This window comes from Wolffia australiana, chromosome 12, assembly GCF_029677425.1.
Source record: "Wolffia australiana isolate 7733 chromosome 12, ASM2967742v1".
Lineage (NCBI taxonomy): Eukaryota > Viridiplantae > Streptophyta > Magnoliopsida > Alismatales > Araceae > Wolffia > Wolffia australiana.
Genome location: NC_135846.1, coordinates 15127361 through 15149445, shown reverse-complemented (window position 1 = coordinate 15149445; position 22085 = coordinate 15127361). Strand labels below are relative to the sequence as shown.

The 22085-nt window shown below is 37.8% G+C and overlaps 1 protein-coding gene across 2 annotated transcripts; it reads right to left on the bottom strand.

Annotated features, from left to right (window-relative positions):
- Positions 1-18667: 18667 nt before the first annotated feature.
- On the bottom strand, positions 18668-21957 carry LOC144710514 (Alba DNA/RNA-binding protein). 2 transcript variants are annotated; one of them, XM_078584320.1, is made up of 8 exons: positions 21714-21957; positions 20890-20970; positions 20704-20789; positions 20550-20624; positions 20348-20466; positions 19231-19443; positions 19076-19147; positions 18668-19006 (listed from the first exon to the last, which is right to left on the bottom strand). In XM_078584320.1, exons 1-8 carry the CDS (start codon positions 21834-21836, stop codon positions 18921-18923), a joined length of 855 nt encoding a protein of 284 aa, XP_078440446.1. In that variant the 5' UTR covers positions 21837-21957; the 3' UTR covers positions 18668-18920. The 2 variants fall into 2 exon arrangements, with proteins under 2 accessions (XP_078440446.1, XP_078440445.1); XM_078584319.1 differs by having other exon boundaries at positions 20704-20792; positions 21714-21956.
- Between the last annotated feature and the right edge of the window lie 128 nt (positions 21958-22085).

Genomic DNA, 22085 nt, shown 5'->3' with positions numbered 1-22085 from the left:
TCCCCTTTTTCCTTCTCATATTATCCATCAACCAATAACAAGAGCTTCATGGCGAGAAGATATACAAGAGCTTCGCGAAGACTTAGAAAAGAGGAAGTGGAGATCCAATAACACCTTGATCATGTGGATACGTCTAGAGGTTGGACACATGAATGACTTTTGAACAATCTTCCAGGGAGAAAGTCAAGGGTGAAACAAGTTTCCACAAGGTACACTTCATATGTTGTGTTTTAGAGATCAATTTCGAATTGACCATAGCTTATTTTGAAAAAAAGTGTTTTATAACATAAGAACCCAACAGATTCAACATGCCACAGATTACATGAACAACTTACCGTGTCGACTTGAGGAGCTGAGAAATCATGGATCTTATTCTTTTTATTTTAATAAAAATACTTTTCACATTGATTTGACCATGGTACTAGAGAGTATAAAACGCCTTTCGGGCAATGATAATCTCAATTTTAGGGGTTTTGATTTCATCGTTGGTAATTGAGATTATTCGATAAAAAATATATTTAACCGTACTAAAGAATATTTAGTTAGTGATGAGTACGGATCATCTCCACAGGGAACGATGATTAACGATTTAATTTTCTCTCTAAGTGATTATCGATATGAGAAGAGATAAATAAGAGAATAGAATAGACGAGATAATGATATCGAGGAAATATAAGTAGAATTACGCTCAAGTGTTACGAGAATAAGGTATAGGACGTGACGGATACGATAGTGATCGAATGCACGAGCAGTATGACGGTAATAAAAAGATAATGGGGACAAGATAATGGGGATGCAAGGAAGTGAAATGATAATGAAAAGATGATAACAAACCATAATTATGATAACGATGATGTCGGGAGAGAAACAACGTAAGGCAAAGACACTTACCTTAGATCCTTATGTTATGCCACGATGACAGCAATTTTCAAGTGCATGTAAGCTCCCCCTCTTCTCTTATGCTTCTTCCCACACACCCAAGACACCAAGAACACACTTGATGGATCTCAAAACTCGCTATCTTTCAATCAGCCCACACAGGTAGGAAGCAAGTTCAAGATGAATGTCATAATGATCCATTTCTCTATTTATAGATCATAGGGTATTGAATGTAAAGAGGATGGGAAGATGAAGTAATGTTGAAAATTTTAGCTCAATCAGAGTTGTAGATCAAAAGTTATGGCCGTTTGAGGTTGAGCCAATCCTAGCCCTTGATTTCCTTCTCTCTCCGCATCAGCGTCCTCGTTTTCAGTGACCGTTAAGAAGTCAAAGCACCTGAGATTCCACATTTTTTCATATTCCGTGCTGGCACTTTTTGTATTCCACGCCACATGTACCTGAAAAAGGACACAGAAAAAAAACACAAGAAAAAGCATTAAAAAACATTTTCTTGAGGCTGACATGGCGGCGCGTCAGCGCACCACGTCACCCTCTTTCTTATTTCTTCTTTTTTCTTTGTTTTAAATGAGTGGGCGTATGCGCGCCACGTCATCCTGCGCCAAAAAAGCCAAAAATACTTTAAAATTTCATATTAAATAAATTAAAAGCAAAAAATATGTATAAATATATATTTCGACTTAGAAAAATCATATCTTTCATAATTTAATGTCAAAAAATTCCAAAAAATCATATTCAGTCTCAAAAATTGTATTCTTTTAGAATCTATTTTCAACAAATTTCCCAAAAAAATTGCAAAAATTAGAAAATTCAGAAATTCATTCTGAAAATATATTTAATCAGTTTAAGCTTGATAACATCCAAATATGAGTGATCTAACACAAATAGACATGTAAATACAATCATATTAACGTACTATATATGCATGTTATCAGGGAACCACATTAGAGATAGATGTGTATAATGAGATGGGTGTTTTACATTGACTTCAATACTCTAACACTTGTTAGGATGAATGTTGCTAAAATGGTGTTTTCAGTGATTCATCATTTGATTCTAGTTTGCACCATAATTCCTTAGTGTTCACCAAGTGCAGTTGAGAATGCGTTGATTTTGCTATATGTCGCATCGATCGGTTTGTTGAAGCCATACCAGAAACTTTAGAATTTATGGAAACCTGATATACACAAGAAAATTTTAGTGTATTATGTTAAACAATTAAGTAATAAGGTACTGGTAACTAATGCAATAATATGGTGCAAGTGATAATGATTTTGAGAATGATACTATTATTGAAAGTTGAGAAAATTATGAAAGATGTCCATTATCCCTATGATAGCCGTAATACTTGTGAAGTGAATAGAGATGGATGGAGATCAATCATGCCCCTATGGGTATTACCTGAAACCTGAAATCCGCGCGATTCAACATGATTAGCTGTATGAAGTATACTTCTATTCCCCCAAAGTTAGTTCCACATACAGCTGAAGTAGATGAGGGTTAGCATCAACCATTCCTGAAGGTAAAGAGAATCTGAATATTGAGAACTAAGCTTGAACATTTTCGGATGGCTTGAATATTGCCCTTGCGCTTGAGGCATGCCGAGGTATTTATGCACCAGCTTCATTGCACTCATTACCTTTGATATCTACATTATGATATTTGGTACCTCATTCTCCTTTGGGATTTCTCTCTTTTTTTCTGCCATTTTTTTGCTTCATATTTCTAATTTGTTCTTTATCAACTAGCTCCTCCCTTTTCCGCGGATCTGATATGTTGGTTTCCCTGATTTGTTGGGTTCTAGAGGCCTATATCTGGATGAAGAAATCAAAATGATCCGCAGTGGAAGACAAGAAAAATCATATGGCATCAATAAAATTATTGAACTGAAGCACCTTTGCACGGATCTCATTCGTGATTTCTTGGTTCTCAAAGTGAGACGAGTCGAGCTGCTCAAATGTGCATCCTCTAGACGTATCCACACAATCCTCAGCACGTTGAATCACCTCATTCTCGTTGACTAGCTCCATTCTTTCTCTGTCATCGTCGTTATATCTTCCCGTTCGCATCAAGAGTGGAAAGGGGTTGTGGGGAGAAATTCTGGCCTAGGTGAATTTCGTTCATGGTTTTCCCCTATTTGTACTAAGTGAGTACTTCTCATAAGAAACTTTAAAACTCAAGTATATCTTCCAACGTCCAAAAGACCATTTGCATGTGACCCTCTACGCATATGTATCAATCTAGTTAACAAATTCGATGGCCCAATAACCTTTATTGCCTTCCATATTAATTAACTATATTAGCATATAGACTAATTAATGTCAGATCAATTTAACCCAATCGATAGGTTTAGCCTCCAACACGTGGGGTGTCAAGCTACACCTCGTGCTTTAAAAGATACAAAGGAGTGTGTATCGACTCACTCTTGGAACTTGTTTGTCATCGGTTATTGTGTATGTATTATCCCTCAGCCACTTGATGCTCCTTAGACGACTTAGGGTAAGGTCAATTTGTCAAACCTTAATTTGTCATCCGAGTTAGTACTGATGCATTAGAAAATCATCGGAGAACTCTTCTCTGATATTTCACTGCCTTGGCCAAGGACTTAATCACATATTCTTCCTTAAGATGTCACCTATTACACCAAGGGTGGATGATATAATCTTGACCACTCAATCATCTTCATGAACTTCTTGATGCACCCGAACTAGGATTGTTTAGAATCCCATGTTTAGAGACTCATTGGCCAAAGTCAAAGTGCAATCGTCCGTCCACAAGACGTCTTTGGCGTCTCACGTCTAAGGACCACTTACACAACCGTGATGTGAATCAACCTGATTGACAGTTTGACATAATACCATTCAGGGATTTGTATGGATCAATTCAGTGAACTCTTTCCACTAAAGAGCACCACTATCTATCCTTAGTGTCTCCACACTAATGGCCACATGACCGGCCATACTCATCATATGAGTGAAGCTAGATAGTGTTATTCTAACTGGATACTTCGATGCCCTTCTCACGTATCCTTTGAATAGGAATGTTTAGAGACACATGTTTAAAGACTAGTGATCTCTGTATTAAGATCTCGTCACAATTCACTAAGTTCGATCATGTTTTCATGGACTTCATTATAAGCATCATGCGTGCACTATAATGAATATGTTCTATTAATGAACATGGAATGAGATGTGGAATGTGTGATTGGCTTGCTGGCCACATATATTTCCATCATTGTTGCCCTCATCTGCCCTAATTAAAATCTCTACAGGTACAAGCTTACACTATATATAGCTAACAATACAGAAAATGGTGTACCAATTTGAAAGATGAGGCAGATTATTCCACAATTTAATGAGAAACCTCAAATGATCTCATTTCTCTTATATTGAATACTTGAACAATAGGGCTATTTGGGAAACATACACTTATGTTGACACCAAGATATTGATTATAAAATGGAAGATGATGACATGATTTGGTTGCTTTAGTATAATGAGAAGATAATAAATGTTATTTGGTCATAGTGTATAATGAGAATTATATAATACCTCTAAATATTGAATTATGAAATCATGTTATAATGACATGTCACATATCCACATAAAAAGATCTTTACATAAAATGATTGCACCTGGGTATGTCAAGCATTCTTGTTTTGAATACGATTAGGCTTGTTAATGCAGCGGCAATGTAGAGGGAAATAGTTTTGTACGCTTTATGTGTGGGATCCCCATCTTCTCCATACAATAGCTTCCTCTTGCATTGGGCGGTAATTCCAATAAATTGCAAAAAAATATTTCCTTGTTGTCTAATCGCATGATTAGCTAAGGCATCAGCTAAATAATTTGCTTCCGAAGGATATGTTGAATGCAAAATATTTTAGGGGGACAAGAATTTATTTTGACCCACCACGATTCTAATTTCCATGATTTACATACTCGTGTACTTATCATATGGCGTAAAGCTGCCAAATCTGTTTCTGTAATAATATGCTAAATTCCAATTTGATCACATATTATCATGCCATATAAAATAGCCCACGATTATACTGACATATTTTTCTTAAAGAGTAATAATGTGAAAAAGAAAAAACCATATTATGATTACAATCTCGTAAAATAACCTCCCCTGAACTTACCCCTGGGATACCTTTGGATGCCCCATCTACATTAACTTGTACATGGATGTAATGGGTGGCACCCAATAAATAAATTAACTTTATGAATATATATGATATGACCAATGGGAAGATTCCAATTCCATAATCCCACCATCTTTGTTTTAAAAGTAACCTTCAAGGGTTTGATAATCTCATCCATAGTCTTAATTCATAATGTTACAGATTCCACGATGAAACAATATTCTCTATTTCTGTTTTCCCACTTCGGGCAATTTATTTTCTTCCATATCTCCCACAATAAAAATACACGAGTATATTATTTAAGAATAGTGGCTTTGCTTTCCCTCAACGTGTATTGTAGAAAATATCGAATCTAATGAAAAAGTGAGAATTCTGGCCTGTTTGGAATTTCCCAAGCTTTAAGCATCCATCTCCAAATATGTGTGGCCCATTCTCCTTTGAAAATAGATGCTCATGATCCTCAATCTGTGGCTTCCTAAGGCAAAAAAAGCATTTAGACGCCATATGAATTCCTAATTTCTTAACAGATGTATACACCAGTAATGTATTCATTAACAACCTCCACATAAAAATTTGGATTTTTGTTGGAAGCTTCATTTTCCACATTACATCAGCTAAAGTGTATTTTGGTTTCTTGATACAAAAATATTTCCAAGAAGATTTGGTTGTGAAAATAACATGCATTGTAATACGCCATATCACCCTGTCATTTTCTCCTAAAAGGTTAATATTCCTATCTCTAATCTCTTTAATGATAGTCTATGAAAACCAAAACCCCTAAGGTATTCTTCCCAATCTTCATGTCATAAATCTTGAACAATTAAGTTGGGATTTGGACATGTGGTGCCAGAAAATTTTCTAGGTTTCCTAAACTAGTCCAATATGTTGACCAATCATCAGTGTGGCCCTTCCCAACCTTCCATTGAATAACCTCATTCTTTTTTTGCCATATGGACTTAAGATTCTGAATTCTTTTAGGCATCCTCTTGCCTAAAAGGTCCATCAAATCCCAGCTTCCAAGTTTGACTCTTAGCAATCTAGCCCAAAGGGTGTCTTCATATGAAAATGCCAATCTCTTTTCATGTGAAGACTTTCATAATCTCATCTGGACTTTGAATCCCCAAGCCATTCTCATATTTAGGAAAAAAAATATTTTCCCAAGATGTCCAATGATGATGTTTTTGGCCTCCACTATTGACCCATATGAACTGTGCTAAGATCCTGTTAATTGATGTAAAAATATTTTGAGGTAGGTCATAGCCTATTGAACATGAATGGACATACTATTTAAAACAAACTTTATCAATGCTAGGCGTCCTCTAGGGGACAAAATTTTACCCTTTCATCCTTATAATTTCTCCCTAATCATCAAAGAAGTCCATCAAAATAAATAGATTTAATTAGACCGGTTAAGATAGGCCAACCTAAGTAAGAAAATGGAAAAGATGTGACAATAATATCCATATAATCTTGAATTTTGGTCTTCTTATATGTAGGCTTTTTGCAGACATGCAAAATGCACTTTTAGTTTTATTTGTTTTTTAACATTTCATATCTCTCTAGTAATTTCATCATGTTATTGAGAGATTTTTTTCCCATTTAGAAAGATAACTGTATCATCGGTGAATAAATTATGTGATATTATAGGAGCTCCAAGTTAAGTAAGATATGTACCCACATGTCTATTAGCAATACAGTTCTTTATGTTTTGAATAAGTATTTCTTTTGCTAAAATGAGTAAGTTGCAAGAGATCAGATCTCCTTATCTAAGGCCTCGAGATGCCTAGAATAACTGGGAAGAATTTCCATCCACAAGCATCCAGAATGTGTTATTTTGCACACACATACAAATCATCTCAATCCATGATTCATAAAAACCAAAAAATTTTAACACATCAATTAGAAAAGTCCATTCAACCTGATCATATACCTTTTCCATATCCAACTTCAGAATCATATTCTGTCATGTAATGTTGTGATTTATGGATTGGGTAACTTCTTGGACTAAATTAACACTCACATGAATGGATTTTCCTTCTATAAAGCCAAATTGTTCCTTTGAAATCAATCTTCGAATCAGCTATTTAATCTCTGATTGAGAAACTTTGTAATGATTTGATATGTAACATTGCATAAACTTATGGACCTAATATCAGAAAAGGAATTTGATGTCTGATTTTGGGAATCAGTTCTATGAATGTAGCTTTCCATGATCTTGGTAAATATTTTGAATGGAAAAGAGCTTGAATTGAATTTAAAACATCTATCTGAATAATTTTCCAACAGTCAATAAAAAATTGCGATGTGAATATATCTTGACCAGGATCACTATCAGTATTCATTGATTTCAATGTGTCTAGAATTTTTAATGTAGTCGGTGTGCTACAAAGCATTACATTGTCCATTAAACTCACAACACTTGGAATCACCTCAAACAAAATAGGATCACTACATATAGGTTGTGGTGTTAGAATCTGTTTATAAAATCCCATCGCACCTTCTACTAACTGTTTTGGGTTGTTGTTATGATTGCTACAAATATGCTTATAGTAACTTATTTTTTATATTTCATTTACATTGGAATGCAAGTACTTTGTATTTTTATCCCCTTCTAAAAGCCATCTTTATTTGACATTTGTTTCAAGAACATTTCATATTGCTCCTCTCTTAGTGCCAATTATTTTTTCAGTATGGTCCAAAGAGTGTGCTAAATTTCATCCCAGAATTTTAATAGGTCTATTTCCAACAAATTGATTTTTTTTTCAGTTTCTCATTTTATGTGTAAATATTTCCAAAGGTTGTTTTATTCCATTGCTTCAGCACCATTTTTTAAAATCTAAATTTAACACTTAAATTCCCTATGGGCTCAGAATGACCTACCTGACACCAGTTGGTAGCTACTATTTCATAAAACTTAGGATGTCTAGTCCACATAGCCTGAAATCAGAACGATGGCTTTCGTATTGTTGTTGTAACTTGTTGAAATCTAATAAGCATTGGGGCATGGTCTGAAAGTCTTTTTGTAAGATAATTAATGTCATATTCAGGAATATTCATTAGTATTCAATCAAGCCTCTAATATATCCTATGTATCCCCATACTACCATTGCACCAAGATAATTGGTTTCCTGCATGAGGGGGCTCAAACAATTGTAATTGCATAATAATATTGTTGAACTCATCCATGTCTCTAGCATTGGGAACATTGCCTCCTTTCTTTTCTCCCACATGCCTGATAATATTGAAATCATCTCTTATCATCCATGGTATAGGCATATTACCGAATTTACTGATTAGATTTTTCCATAAATCTACTCTCACCTCAGGGCGATACAATGCATATATGATTGTGAGCATCATTGAATATCCATGTCCCTGAATTGATGCAGTAACACTTTGGGAGAATTCATCTATAATTTTTAAATTAGTCTCTTTTTTCTTTAAAAATCCAGATATTTCCATTTAGTTGTGCCAAACAACTATTTAATCCAATCTTTGCTCTATATCTTTTCATACTCTCCCTAATAGCTATCGATTCAATAATTCCTACAATGCTGATTTATACTGTAGAATCATTTGTCTAAAACATAAATGGGTTTCTGCCTTCAATATACCCCTAATATTCCAGATAAATGTATTTATCATAAATTTAACTCTTTATGGTGCCTCTTCTAGTCTAAGAAGTTTTTGGATGCTAATTGAGTATGTTCATTTTGAGTTGTTGTCAAAGAGGTGTCACATGAATTTGATAAGGTGCCTATGGTACTTGGGGTCTCTTCTTAACATGATGTGATGTTCTCTAAAACTCATAAATATTCCAAAATATTTTACCTATAAAGATATCTAAGAATTTAGATCTCTGAATCTTGCCAACTGTGTTTGGGTCAACCTTATATTGATACCTCTCTAACTTTTTCCAAACACCACCTATTTGAAGAGATTTTGCTCGTTCATTTAATTTTTTCAAGGAATTTGACTGGAGTTTGGAGCCATAGTAAATATTTTTCCCTTCTATAGGTCATGGTATCATAAGGGATTTTGAATGTTTGTGTTGTATGTTTTTTGTACTAGGAAGTGTGGTGTGTCAAGTTGAAGTTGTGTTCTTCCCTTGTCATTTTTTATTTTAGATGTGGTATTGACTTTTTGAATCCACTGGAATTTCTCCCCAGATATAAAATTGTTAGTATGACGATGTATGAGATAAAGATACTCGCCTATCGGCGTTGAGTTTTTTATTTTTAGTAATTGTATACACTCTTTGTTTACCGTATTTATTTGTTTTCCTACACGTATCTATGTTGTGTCCAACCATATGACAATGCCAACAGAAAATAGGATTTTTTTCAACAATTATCCTTTGTTTAATAACATCTAGGGACCCATTCTGGATCAGAATATATTCGGGGATTGGTTATGATAAATCCACTTCCATGCTAGCCCTCGCATACCCTGGTTGAGTAAAATTCCTAACTCCATAATTTGTAGCAATAAATGATTCCGACAAAGATATAATGGATTTAAAGGGTTTTGGATTGAAGAATTGAGGATGAAGGTTTGGGAACCCTACCCATAATGGAATACGGGTAGATTCCTTTTCTAAGGATAAATCAGGTGTCCAAATTTGGTATTGGTTTTAAAAGAGCTTCTTTGTATGTATTGTGTAAAAATAACCCATCGGAGATAGTCTTAATGATAGAAATATATGTGACCGGCAAGCCAATCACATTCCACATCTCGTTCCATGTTATGAAGAACTGTCAATCAAGTTGATTCACATCATAATTGTGTAAGTGGTCCTTAGACCTGAGACGCCAAAGACGTATTTTGGACAGACGGTTGTACTTTATGTCCAACGAGTCTCTAATCATGGGATTATAAACAGTCTTAGTTCGGGTGCATCAAGAGGTTCACGAAGACAATTGAGTGGTCAAGATGGGATCGTCCACCATCCGTATAAGAGGGGATAGCTCAAGGAAGACGATCCGATGAAGTCCTTGGCCAAGGTAGTGGAATATCAGAGAAGGGTTCTCTGATGATTTTTGAATGCATCAGTACTAAATCAGATGACCGATTATGATTTGATAGTTAACCATACCCTAAGTCTTCCAAGGAACATGAAGTGGATGATGGACTATACGTACACGGTAACCGATGACGAACATGTTCCAAGAGTGAGTCGATACACACTCCTTTGTATCTTTTAGAGCACGAGGTGTAGCTTCGCACCCCACATGTTAGAGACTCAACCTATCGATTGGTTTAAATTGATCTAACATTAATTAATCTATATGATAATATAGTTAATTAATATGGAAGGCAATAAAGGTTGTTGGGCCATTGAATTTGTTAACTAGATTGATACATTGACTTAGAGGGTCACACACAAATGGTCTTTTGGACGTTGGAAGATATACTTAAGTTTTGGGGGGTTTTATGAAAAGTACCCACTTAGTATAAATACGGGAAGGCCGTGAAAGAAATTCACCCATGCCAGAATTGTTTAGGGTCTTCCTCTTCTTCTCCCTTCTCCCCACACCCTTCTCCACTCCCGATGCGATCGAGACGATGTAATGCCACTGATGGAGGATGAACGGAGCTCATCAAGGTAAAGGAGGAGATTCGACATGTCGAGGATTGCGTGGATACATCTAGAGGATGCACACATGAGGAGCTCAACTTGTCTCGCTCTGGGATCCAAGAAATCACAGATGCAATCCATGCACATGTTCTTCATTTCATGATTTAATGATGTTATTACGATTCTGTTAAGAGTTTTCTGTTGCATGGAATCATCATGTTCATCTAGATCTAGGCCTCAAGAACCCAACATCAATGTGTTACTCATGGACTTTAATCACCGTGTTAACATGTTTTTGGTCATAATATGAAATCAATATCTCCATTTCTTGGTGTTCAAATGATGAAGAATGAGATGTCTTTTATGAGTTTACAGTCAGCATAATTGAAGATAAAAACTTATCATAGTTTGATATTGCGTAAGATTTACAAAACAGCCAAACACAAAATGTGTAGTGGCTACAAACAAACATGGATGCACATATAAATGATGTGGACACCTCAAAAGATCTCATACTTTGGTGCAAATCAATTATTTTGTTTGATGGAGTTCCAATTAATTGACACTTCTGAATAATTCATTTGCACCAAAGATGAGATCTTTTGAGGTGTCCACATCATTTATATGTGCATCCATGTTTGTGCTTTGTAGCCACTACACATATTTTGTGTTTGGCTGTTTTGTAAATCTTACGCATATAACCATCTAGTATTGTAGTCGAAATTTTGACATTTTTAGAGGCTCTAATAAAATTTCTTGGAATTTTAAGTTGTACTGTTCCCTACCCATCACCACAAGCTCCTACATCTTACACCAAAATTGTCACCGTACTCATTCGACAAAGATAATAAAATGATTTAAATTACTTTTAAGTTACATTGTTAATATTAAATTACCTTGTTTCATCTAAAATGATAATTATATCAAATAACTGGTACCAAAAATCATATCATGTAAAAATTTTAAAATTTAAAACAATGATAGGTGTGAACAATGAGGGAATGACAAGGGGATTAGGAAACCTACCTTTTATTGACAGTATTGAATCATAATTTGATAAGTCGCTCCCGAGGACGTATCAAACAAAGAAGAGGAGATTGGGTAACTCAACACGTGCAGTTTGATCCGACACGTGAGATCGTTTGAATTAAAGTGCGAGAAAGGCGCTGAAGTTGGAGGCTATAAATGGAGAAGAAAGTCAGAGAAAAGGGGATATCAAGAAAGTCTCAGAGTTTCTGGAGAGCGACGGAGATCCTCCTCGCGTTGCCGCGTCTTTTGATTTGGTGGCCAGTTTCCGCATCCTGCAAGGGCAGTTCCCCATCAGATCTGTTCCTATCATTTGTTCCTTCTTGTTCTGTTGAATGATATTGTTTGTGACACCGATCTACTACTTCTACATTTTCTGATCGCATCATTTTATCAGTGTTAACTCAAGAATTGATATCTATATTTCTAGCAGACCGCATTCTTGTTGAAATTCCTCAGGATCTTAACAATTTTGGTATCAGAGCCATTCGAGTCATCGAATTTCATGGTGGATCTGGAAGAGAAACTCGAGGCCTTATCTATGAAGGTAGAGGCTAATCAGAGTCGAGTCACTAGTGTGCTCGACCACATCATGCAGGAAATGGCAAGTATGAATGCGCAGCTAAAGAATAAGTCTCTAGTCAATGCTAGTTCCATTTCCTTTACTGAAGCACCCGCACCCCCACCTGAAAGGAAAACTGACTTTGATTGTCGCTATAAAAGGGTAGATCTCCCCATTTTTTCAAGATATCAACTAGAAGTCTGGCTGAAGAGCGTCAAAAGATTTTTATGTCTTCACCCAATGGCCGAACGCGACAAGCTCCATTTGGTGGCTTTGCACATGGACGACACAACATTAACCTGGTTCATCAATACCGAAGAGAATTTTGGTATGGTGACATGGATTGATTTCAAGAATCATTTTGAGGGTAGATATGCCCTAGCTGTTCATGTCCTTCATCAGCAATTATTTGAAATCAGACAGAAGAATTCAGTGGGAGAATACAGGACAGGATTTGAAGTCATCATTATACAATTACCTATAGTTGCTCTAGAAATCAAAGAAATTGCCTATCTCCGAGGGTTATTGCCTGAAATCCGGATGGAAGTACTTAGGTATAGACCATATGGATTAAGAGAGATCATGCACTTATCCTTGAGAGCTGAAGTGGATCATGGCATTTTATATCTAGTTTGGCAGACAGTACCACCCTACGCAGAATTACCTCAAGACACCACTACTGGTACACGATCAGTTATGGCGAATACCTATAAGGGCAACACGACTTCTGCCAATCAGTATAAGCCAGTCACCAACTATGTTCCACTGCACTCAAACTCTAAGAGCACTCACAAGAACAGTCGACTCGACCGATCAGGAGGAAAAAGAAATTTGAGAATCACAGACTCTAAATATCAGCAAAGAAAAGACAAAGGACTGTGTTATTACTGCAATGACAAGTTTTCTCCTGGTCACCGCTGCAGAAAGAAACTGAACTTGATTCTGATCCATGAAGGAGATGAATTGTCAGAGGATGGTGATCTTGTGGAAGAAGAGGACTTGATGCAGATCGACAAGGAACCTATCACTCAGGGAGCACTATTTCTGGCAAGAGTAAACCTTAGGCATGCTCAAAGACAGCCCGCTACTGGGGCATTAAAATTGCAGGGTTCTATCAAGAGTTCTAGTGTAGTTGTTCTGATTGATGGAGGAGCCACCCACAACTTCATAAACCCTGCGATATTGAGCACCCTGGAAATTCCCATCTTAGCAGGACCCAGTTTTGATGTGATGTTGGGTGATGGTTATTTGAGATCGTCGCAAGGTGTATGTCTCAATGTGCACCTATATTTGCAAGGAAATGGATATTATCCACGATTTCTTTCCCTTATCTATGGGAAGGTTTGATGTTGTGTTAGAAGTCAAGTGGCTCAAGACGCCGGAATGGTTTAATTCAAATCACAATGTATTAACTCTCAAGGTGCTTTGGAAAAATTGGATGTATACTCTTCAATCCGATCCTGAATTCTGACCTTATGGTGATACAACTAATCTTCATCCCCAAGATATCCTCAAGAGCAAGAGACAATTCAGACGGCTTCATGAATTGTGCAATCCGAAGCAAGCTATGGTACTCAATCTTCAACCTTCTTCCATCATTTCGATTATGATTCCTTATATCCTTCCATATTTGAATCCAATTTGAGATTACATCCGAAAAGAGAATTGGATCACCGAATACACTTGACCCCTGGATCTAATCTGGTAAACTTTGAGCTGTACAGATATTCATATTTGCAAAAAAATGAAATTGAGGGGCTGATTCAAGAAATATTAGAAGCACAAATCATACGGCATTCAACTAGTCCATTTTCAAGTTCTGCATTGTTGATTAAGAAAAAGGATGGAGGGCGGAGGATATGTATTGACTACAGTGCCCTAAACAGAATTACTTAACCAAACAGATTCCCAATTCCAATAGTAGAACAATTATTGGAAGAGCTAAATGGAGCCATGATTTTTACAAAGTTAGATTTAAAATCAGGTTACTACCAGATCAAAATGTATGTTGATGATATTCCTAAGACAGCTTTCAAGACTCATCAGGGTTCACTATGAATTTATGGTGATGCCCTTTGGCTTATCTGCAGCTCCATCTACTTTTCAAGGATTGATGAATTCTATATTCAAACCCTATCTGAGAAAATTTGTGTTAGTGTTTTTTGATGATATTCTTATATACAGTAAGTCAGTGACAGAACATGAATCCCATTTAAAATTGGTGTTTGAGCTGTTAGAGAAAAATCGGCTGTGTGTGAATCCTAAAAAATGTGCATTCCACAAGGATAGAATTGAGTTTTTGGGTCATTGGGTATCGGCCGAAGGGGTGTCCACTGATGCTGGAAAGATAGAGGCTGTCCAGAAGTGGCCTACTCCTACTAATCTCTGACAGTTACGCGGATTTTTGGGTTTGACAAATTATTACAGAAGATTTGTGCGACACTACTCCAGCATAGCTCTTCCTGTTAACCATGTTACTCAAAAAGAATGCATTTCTATGGGCATCCGAGTCAGATTTAGTCTTTTCGAAGCTCAAAGAAGCATTGACATCTACACCAATTCTCAGCCTTCTAGTTTTCTAAACCGTTTATTGTGGAAACTGATGCATCCAGATACAAAATAGGAGCTGTACTCATACAGGAGCAAACCCGATAGCGTATCTTAGTAAAACATTATCTGCCAGAGCTCAGACAAAGTCCACATATGAAAGAGAGCTGATAGCTATTGTATGGGCGCTCAACAAGTGGAAGCATTATTTGCTTTTTCGGAATTTTAATATATTAAAAGACCAAGCTTCTCTCAAATTCCTCAATGATCAACAAGATGTGCCTCAACGTTATCACAAATGGGTATCTAAGCTTGTGGGGTATGAATTTGAAATTAAGTACAAAATAGGCAAGAGCAACGTAGTGGCAGATGCCTAATCAAGGTCCATGGGAGAAATGACTATTAACAGTATAACAGTTACGCATTGGATGGACAAGGCGAGTTTAGAACAAGAGATTTCTCAAGATCTGGTCCTTGCAAAAATTAAAAGCTCGGTACTCGCCAGCAATGGACAATATAAAAACTATTCAATCCGCCAGAGTCTTCTGTTCTAAAAAACAAGGTTGGTCATTCCGAGCAAATCAATGTTGGTCACTGAAGTGTTACGAGAGTTACATGATGCCAAGGTGGGTGGCCATGGAGGGTTTTTAAAAACATACAAATGGGTCTCTCATCAGTTTTTCTAGCATGGTATGAAAAGGCAGATAAAGGCATTTGTATCCTCTTGCCATAAATGTCAAACGCACAAGTCTTCAACACTTAATCCTGCTGGTTTGTTGGCTCCTCTACCCATTCCTGACAAAATATGGGAAGATATATATCATTAGATTTTATTGAGGTTCTACCTACTTCCCTGGGATCCAATTCTATTTTGGTAGTAGTAGACAGACTGAGCAAGTGTGCACATTTCATTCCTGCCAAACATCCTTTTTCGGCTTATGATATTTCTATGGTATTCTTCCAAGAAATCTTCCGGTTACATGGCATACCAAGATCTATAATATCGGATAGAGGCAATGTGTTCACCAGAAGTTTTTGGAAGGAGCTACATAAGATTCAAGGAACGAAATTACGACTCAGTTCATCGTACCACCCTGAAATGGATGGTCAGAGAGAAGTAAAAAATAGAAACCTTGAGTGTTACTTGAGATGTTTCTCATCAGAACAACCCAAACAATGGACAAAATGGCTACCGTGGGCTGAGTACAGCTATAACACATCTTTTCATTCGGCCATCCAAATGACTCCTTTCAAGGCAGTTTATGGGAGAGAGCCACCTCGTCTCATTCGATATGGGAGCCCAACGTCTCCTTTGGACTCTCTGGATACACTACTACAAGAAAGAGATAACCTTTTGGAGCTACTAAAAAAACATTTGGCTAAGGCCCAGAATAGCATGAAGTATCAATCCAATAAACACAAACGTGATATAGAATTTGAGGAAGGAGATTCAGTATATCTGAGGATTCGTCTGTATCGCATGAAATCATTAGCTAAGAAGCCCTGAGAAAAACTTTCGCATCGATATTTCGGTCCCTATAAAATTTTACAAAGATTGGGACCGGTCGCTTATAAACTGGATCTTCCTCAAACATGCAGACTACATCCTGTCTTTCATGTGTCACAGTTAAAAAAATCTATAGGGAAAAATCAGTCCTTATTGGATATTCAAACTAACTTGTCTGAATCTTTGGAATGGCAGGCATATCCTGAGAGCATTCTATCTTATCGATTCAACAGAGACGGGATGCAAGTACACATCAAGTGGAAAAATCTTCCAAACTATGAAGCCACGTGGGAAGATGTCAACACCGTTGAGCGTCAGTTTCCAAGTTTCCCAATTGGAGACCAATTGGTCTTCAGCGGAGGAAGTAATGATAAGTTTCTCCCAAGGACGTATCAGATAAAGAAGAGGAGATTGGGTAACCCCACACGTGCGGTTTGATCTGACACGTGAGATCATTTGAATAAAAGCGCGGGAAAGGCGCTGAAGTTGGAGGCTATAAATGGAGAAGAAAGTCAGAGAAAAGGGGATATCAAGAAAGTCTCAAAGTTTCTGGAGAGCGACGGAGATCCTCCTCGCCTTGCCACGTCTTCCGATTCGGTGGCCAGTTTCCGCGTCCCGCAAGGGCAGTTCCCCATCAGATCTGTTCTTATCATTTGTTCCTTCTTGTTCTGTTGAATGATATTGTTTGTGACACCGATCTACTACTTCTACATTTTCTGATCGCATCAGTTTATCAGTGTTAACTCAAGAATTGATTATCTATATTTTTAGCAGACCGCATTCTTGTTGAAATTCCTCAGGATCTTAACATAATTATGCACCATAAAAAATGACTTATATCTGGAGGTACTTGAAATTTTTTATAAAAATTTTAGAACACATTTCACAGAAGATAAGTCACAAATTAGTTTTCATCAAGGGTGATAAAATTTAGATTTATACATAGACACATGAGATAAAATCTGATACGAGACATTTAAGAAAATGACTACCAACTTGAGTTCGCGTATAGTCTCTCTGCTATTTTGTATAACTGATTCCTCAAACTCTCAATTTGTCCAATCATACATACTCAAATATAAAGAGATCAGTATGGATGAAATCATACATATACTGAGATACTTGATTAGATTGAGGGAAATATCAATATAACAGGAAAAATAATTGCGGGCATGAGAAGTCCTTGATATTTTCCTCTTTCATTGCTATCTCACAATTAAATAGACACAAATAGTAATGCCATAACTATTTGAAAAAAAACGGTAACTGGTAAAAACAAGATAACTGAGATAATTTAATTGTGAGATACCAATAGAAGAGGAAATAAGAAAGAAAAATGGGATAACAACACATTACTTGAAGAATTTGGATATAGATGAGTTGTTGATTAGGAAGCACTTTTCCATATAGATGGGCCAAAAAGCATTATAAGGAAAGAACAATACCTAGGCTGGGAGGAAGAGGGAAGGACAATGCTGTGTTGTGGGACATGTGGCCATGTGGTATGTGAAGTGCAGCCCATTAGGTGCAGGCTGCTGCAGGTAACCAAAAAAGCGACACAGAATCATGTTCTAACACAATTAGTGGTATCTTTATTAGGGGATAACTTATCCGTAAATGTCAATTGTGCAAGATTTATTTTGTGCAGTGCCTAATGGTCATGTGGTATTTTCACATTGTACTCAAGTTTTTGAACCACACTTCACACAACCTGCAAATCATCCACCGCACACTGAGCAGGCCTTTGTGCAGATTTGTTGGGTGGTCCCATGCATTTCTTTAAAGAAGAAAGTGATGTGGTTCTAAAATAGAATCACAGGATACTTGGAGATTTACAAGTCTTTGCCTTTTCTCTCCCTTTCTCTCTATCAAAAAATTCTCATTTCTCACCTAATCTCCCTTCATCTCTTTCAATTTTCTTCTTCTCCCACTCTGCATCTCTCGTGCTTATGCTCCGACTATCACTAACTCTCCCTCAAATAAGGCATAGAGAACATATTTAATCAAATAGCAAACAAATAAATAACTTCGACACTGTTCAGACTATCACTAACTCTCACTGGCTTTCTGCTGTTCTCTCTCTCACTCTCTGGCTGTAAAACAGTCTTCTCCCTCTCTCATTCTATTTCGTTTGACTCTCTTTTTCTCCCTTTCTCTCTATCAGTCTCTCTCACACAGTAATTATATGACATAATTAGAAGATCGATAATATTTAAAAATTATGATACAATTGTTTTTTAAATATCAAACCCATGCCTTTTAAGCAGTTGTGCATTGCGTACACCAATCAAGGGATCTGGGGCAGTTGGAAATCCACCCACTTCAGAGAATTTGTGGACACCACTGGGCCATTCCTAATGGCCATTAGGCAAGTCAGCAAGTGGGCAAGAGTGATTGAACCTTACATAACGCTAAAATCAAAAGATCCAACTCAACCATCAGCCAAATTCCGTAGAAGTACCCACCGACTATAGAAAAGGATGAATCCGTAGATACAGGCGAGAATGGGATCACAAAAAGTTCTCTTTCTCTCTCTAAAACCTCCCCAAGCAAACATGAAAGAAACATGGAAGACAGAGTCCTCCAAGCAAGATATTGAGAGATTATAAAGACCAAACCCCTCCCATTAACCTACCAAACCTCTGAAGCAAATCAAACCTTAGGACTGGCCTGTTCTTCCCCTCCCGCCGATCCGCCCCCTTCCTCGGCCATTTCCACCCCTTCCTCTCTCGTACCCACCTCCACCTGCCACTGAAAACTCAGCCCCCATTTTCTAAAAAGTTCAGATTTGTACCCCTTAATTTAAAATCTTACCTTGGTAGCCCCAGCCTCTGCCACGACCCCTATCCCGGCCCCCCTCGTGGTTCCATCCACCGTTTTCTGGGCCTACAAGTCAGTCCACATCCCCAAGTCAAGAATAAGAAATCCAAGAATCTCATGAAATGATCATCTGCGGTCCAAAAGAATACCTCGGTTATCATTGTGGTAACCTCCGTAGCCCCCACCGTATCCTTCGTCGTACTCTCCTCTGTAACCTCCACCGTATCCTCCGCCGCCATAGCCACCGCCACCACCACCACCGTACCTGCCAGCGTATCCTCTCTCATATCCTCCGCGGTAACCGTATCCACCTCGGCCCCATCCACGCCCTCTACCGCGGCCGCGTGCCTGGCCATTGGATTCTGCGAATGAAAATGAAGTAGATATCAATTTAAATACTTGGAATTAGCCACCAGAAATCAGATCAGATCCAAGTAATTAATCCATTATATTGATTGGACCTACTAGGGTCAGGGGTCGGAAATTGGATCAGATTGAAAGATTTGAACAATTGATTGGTGTTTATTGTGCTCTCATGGATCTGATCTGATCGATCAGATCGGCAGGATATAGGTCGATCAATTAATTCATCTGATCCAATTTGACCAATCTGATGATACTTGATCTGATAAGAGTGATCGGATCAGCCAGATGATGATCAATCATTTGGTTCACCTGATCAAATAAACTTGACCAATCCGATGATCCTTACCGTGATCAAATTGATCTGCTAAGAGTGACCAGATCGGTCACACGATGATAAATTGATTGCTCCATCCGATCAAATCTGATCGAAGGACTTGACCAATTCGGAATCCTTATCATAATTGGATTGAGCTAATAAGGGTGACCAGATTGGTTAGATCGCGATCGATCAATTGGTCCATCTGATCAAAACTGATCGAAAGAAGACTTTACCAATCCAATGATCCTTATCGTGATTGAATCAATCAAACATGATTGATTGGATGGTCAGATGATGATCGACAAATGGTCCTTCTGATCAAACGACTTGACCAATCTGATGATCCTTATTGTGATCAGATCGGTCAGATGATGATTGATCAATTGATGCATCTGACCAAATCTGATCGAAAGAACTGACAAATCCAATGATCCTCATCATGATCCGATCGATCTGATCGGAGCGACCAGATTAGTCAGACAATGACCGATCCATTGGTCCATCCTGATCAACTCTGATTGGTTAACATTCCCCGGAGGAAAAATTCTCAGGAGGAATTCCTAGAGGGTTTGCGTCAATACCTTGTGGCACAGGTCCTTGTGGCTCTCTGACTTGGGGCGGTTGCTGTTGCTGCCATTGCTGCCTTGGGTAGTGTTGGGAATGCGGCTTGTTGTTTTCCACATGTGTTGGAGCTTGGTATCTAAAGAGGCCAGAGTTCAAGATAAAATCATATCATGCTCTCAGTTCACTGGTTTGGTGTTCAGCAATGAGAAAGTCGATTACCCAGGAGAGTTTTTGTCCAATTCAATAACTGACAACGTGATTGAAATCACAGAAACATGGCGGGTCATCTCCAGGCTGCCAAATATTTCGGTCAGAATTCAATCTCTGCAAACAGAGAAGGAAAATTGGGGCTAAACAAGAAAGAAGAACTCACGGCACGAGGCCCTCTTCAATGGGTTCCCAAACATCGATGATACTGGTCGAGCTGATTTTGGTGTCTTGATGCAGCCCGCGGTTCCTCTTCTAATCGCACAAGTCAGGGTTCATTATTAAGAGAGGAACGCAAATCATTAAACACGACACTATTTATTCAAGAGAGTTAATCAACTGGAAAACACACCTTGATAACCTCTGCAACTGCCACAGCTTTGCTAATCGCCTGGCCCATCGCCTTCAAGACGATTTCTTTCATTTGCCTATCCTAAAAAAACAAATAAAATGCTTGACCGAGATTAATTCAGTTAACCGAAAGCGAATACTATTGATGGTTATAAAGGTGCATTAAATACGCGTGCAGTTCAATCTCGCTCGTTAAAAGATAGAGACGAAGTCCATTTTAAAGAGGGGGCAGATATTGCAGGAGACTATAGTTGCATGACATTAACATGTTCAGATTTCCCTAGATCATTTCAGAGGGTACAAGGGTAATTAAGAGGGAAAAAATTCATACGCAAACTCGGAATAAATTCAGGATGTTGTGGCCAAACTCAATGAAAATAGGCTCCTCAAGCAAAAAGTAACGAAGCTAAAAAACGAAAACATATATATTAAAACAAGTCTAATTAATGCAAGGTTAAGTAGACTAAAAGATCGAGCGGATTGCACACGATACCGCTTTCAATAAATTCTGGGAAAGCACTGATGCTTGATTACTGTGGACTGCATTAAAAAATGATGATAGACGTCCCAAATCATTAAATAGCCGGGAAAATCCGAACAAGAAGTCTGAAGAGAAAATCGGCAAAGAACACGAGGGCGTTCATAAAATACCACAAATTCGATTCAAAAACAAATGCAATCAGCACGACATTCATCTCCAGCAGATACAAGTGACTTCAACCAAGCAGAAACCAGAACCAACCCGTTGCAGATTCAAAAGCAAAACGCAAAATCAATCATAACCCATTAAAATCAAGGAAAAAATGGTCTCCGGAGGGGAAATACCTGAAACAAACTAGTCGCATAGGTGATATAGTTGCGAATCATTCCCTGCGTCGTAATACGGATCTCATTCTCCTTAATAGCCGACTCTGTTCTTGGCTTCTCCACTCTTTGATACCGGTCCATGGCTGACGGCTCTCTGCACACCACTCTAAACGCCCCCTCTAAAACCCTAGCGGACGAGATATAGAGAGAGAAACTAGAGAGAAGGTGAAAGCTTACCAACTGACCCCGAGTTCTTCGCTACAGTCTCGTATTAGAGCCTCTAATTCCCTCTTCTTCCCCTTTTTAATTAAAATAAATATTATCCATACCAACCCTCAGGATTCTCCCACGTAACGCAGAAATCCACCGTTCATTTCGCTTTTCATAGGG

Bases quoted from the DNA above. Each gene is read 5' to 3' on its own strand.
- LOC144710514 (XM_078584319.1), bottom strand. From the start codon at position 21,836: ATGGACCGGTATCAAAGAGTGGAGAAGCCAAGAACAGAGTCGGCTATT. The intron at 20,971-21,713 runs GTATTTCCCCTC...TTGTTTTTTTAG, and splicing joins ATGCGACTAGTTTGTTTCAG to GATAGGCAAATGAAAGAAAT. The intron at 19,148-19,230 runs GTATTCTTTTGG...ACTGACTTGTAG, and splicing joins TTACCACAATGATAACCGAG to GCCCAGAAAACGGTGGATGG.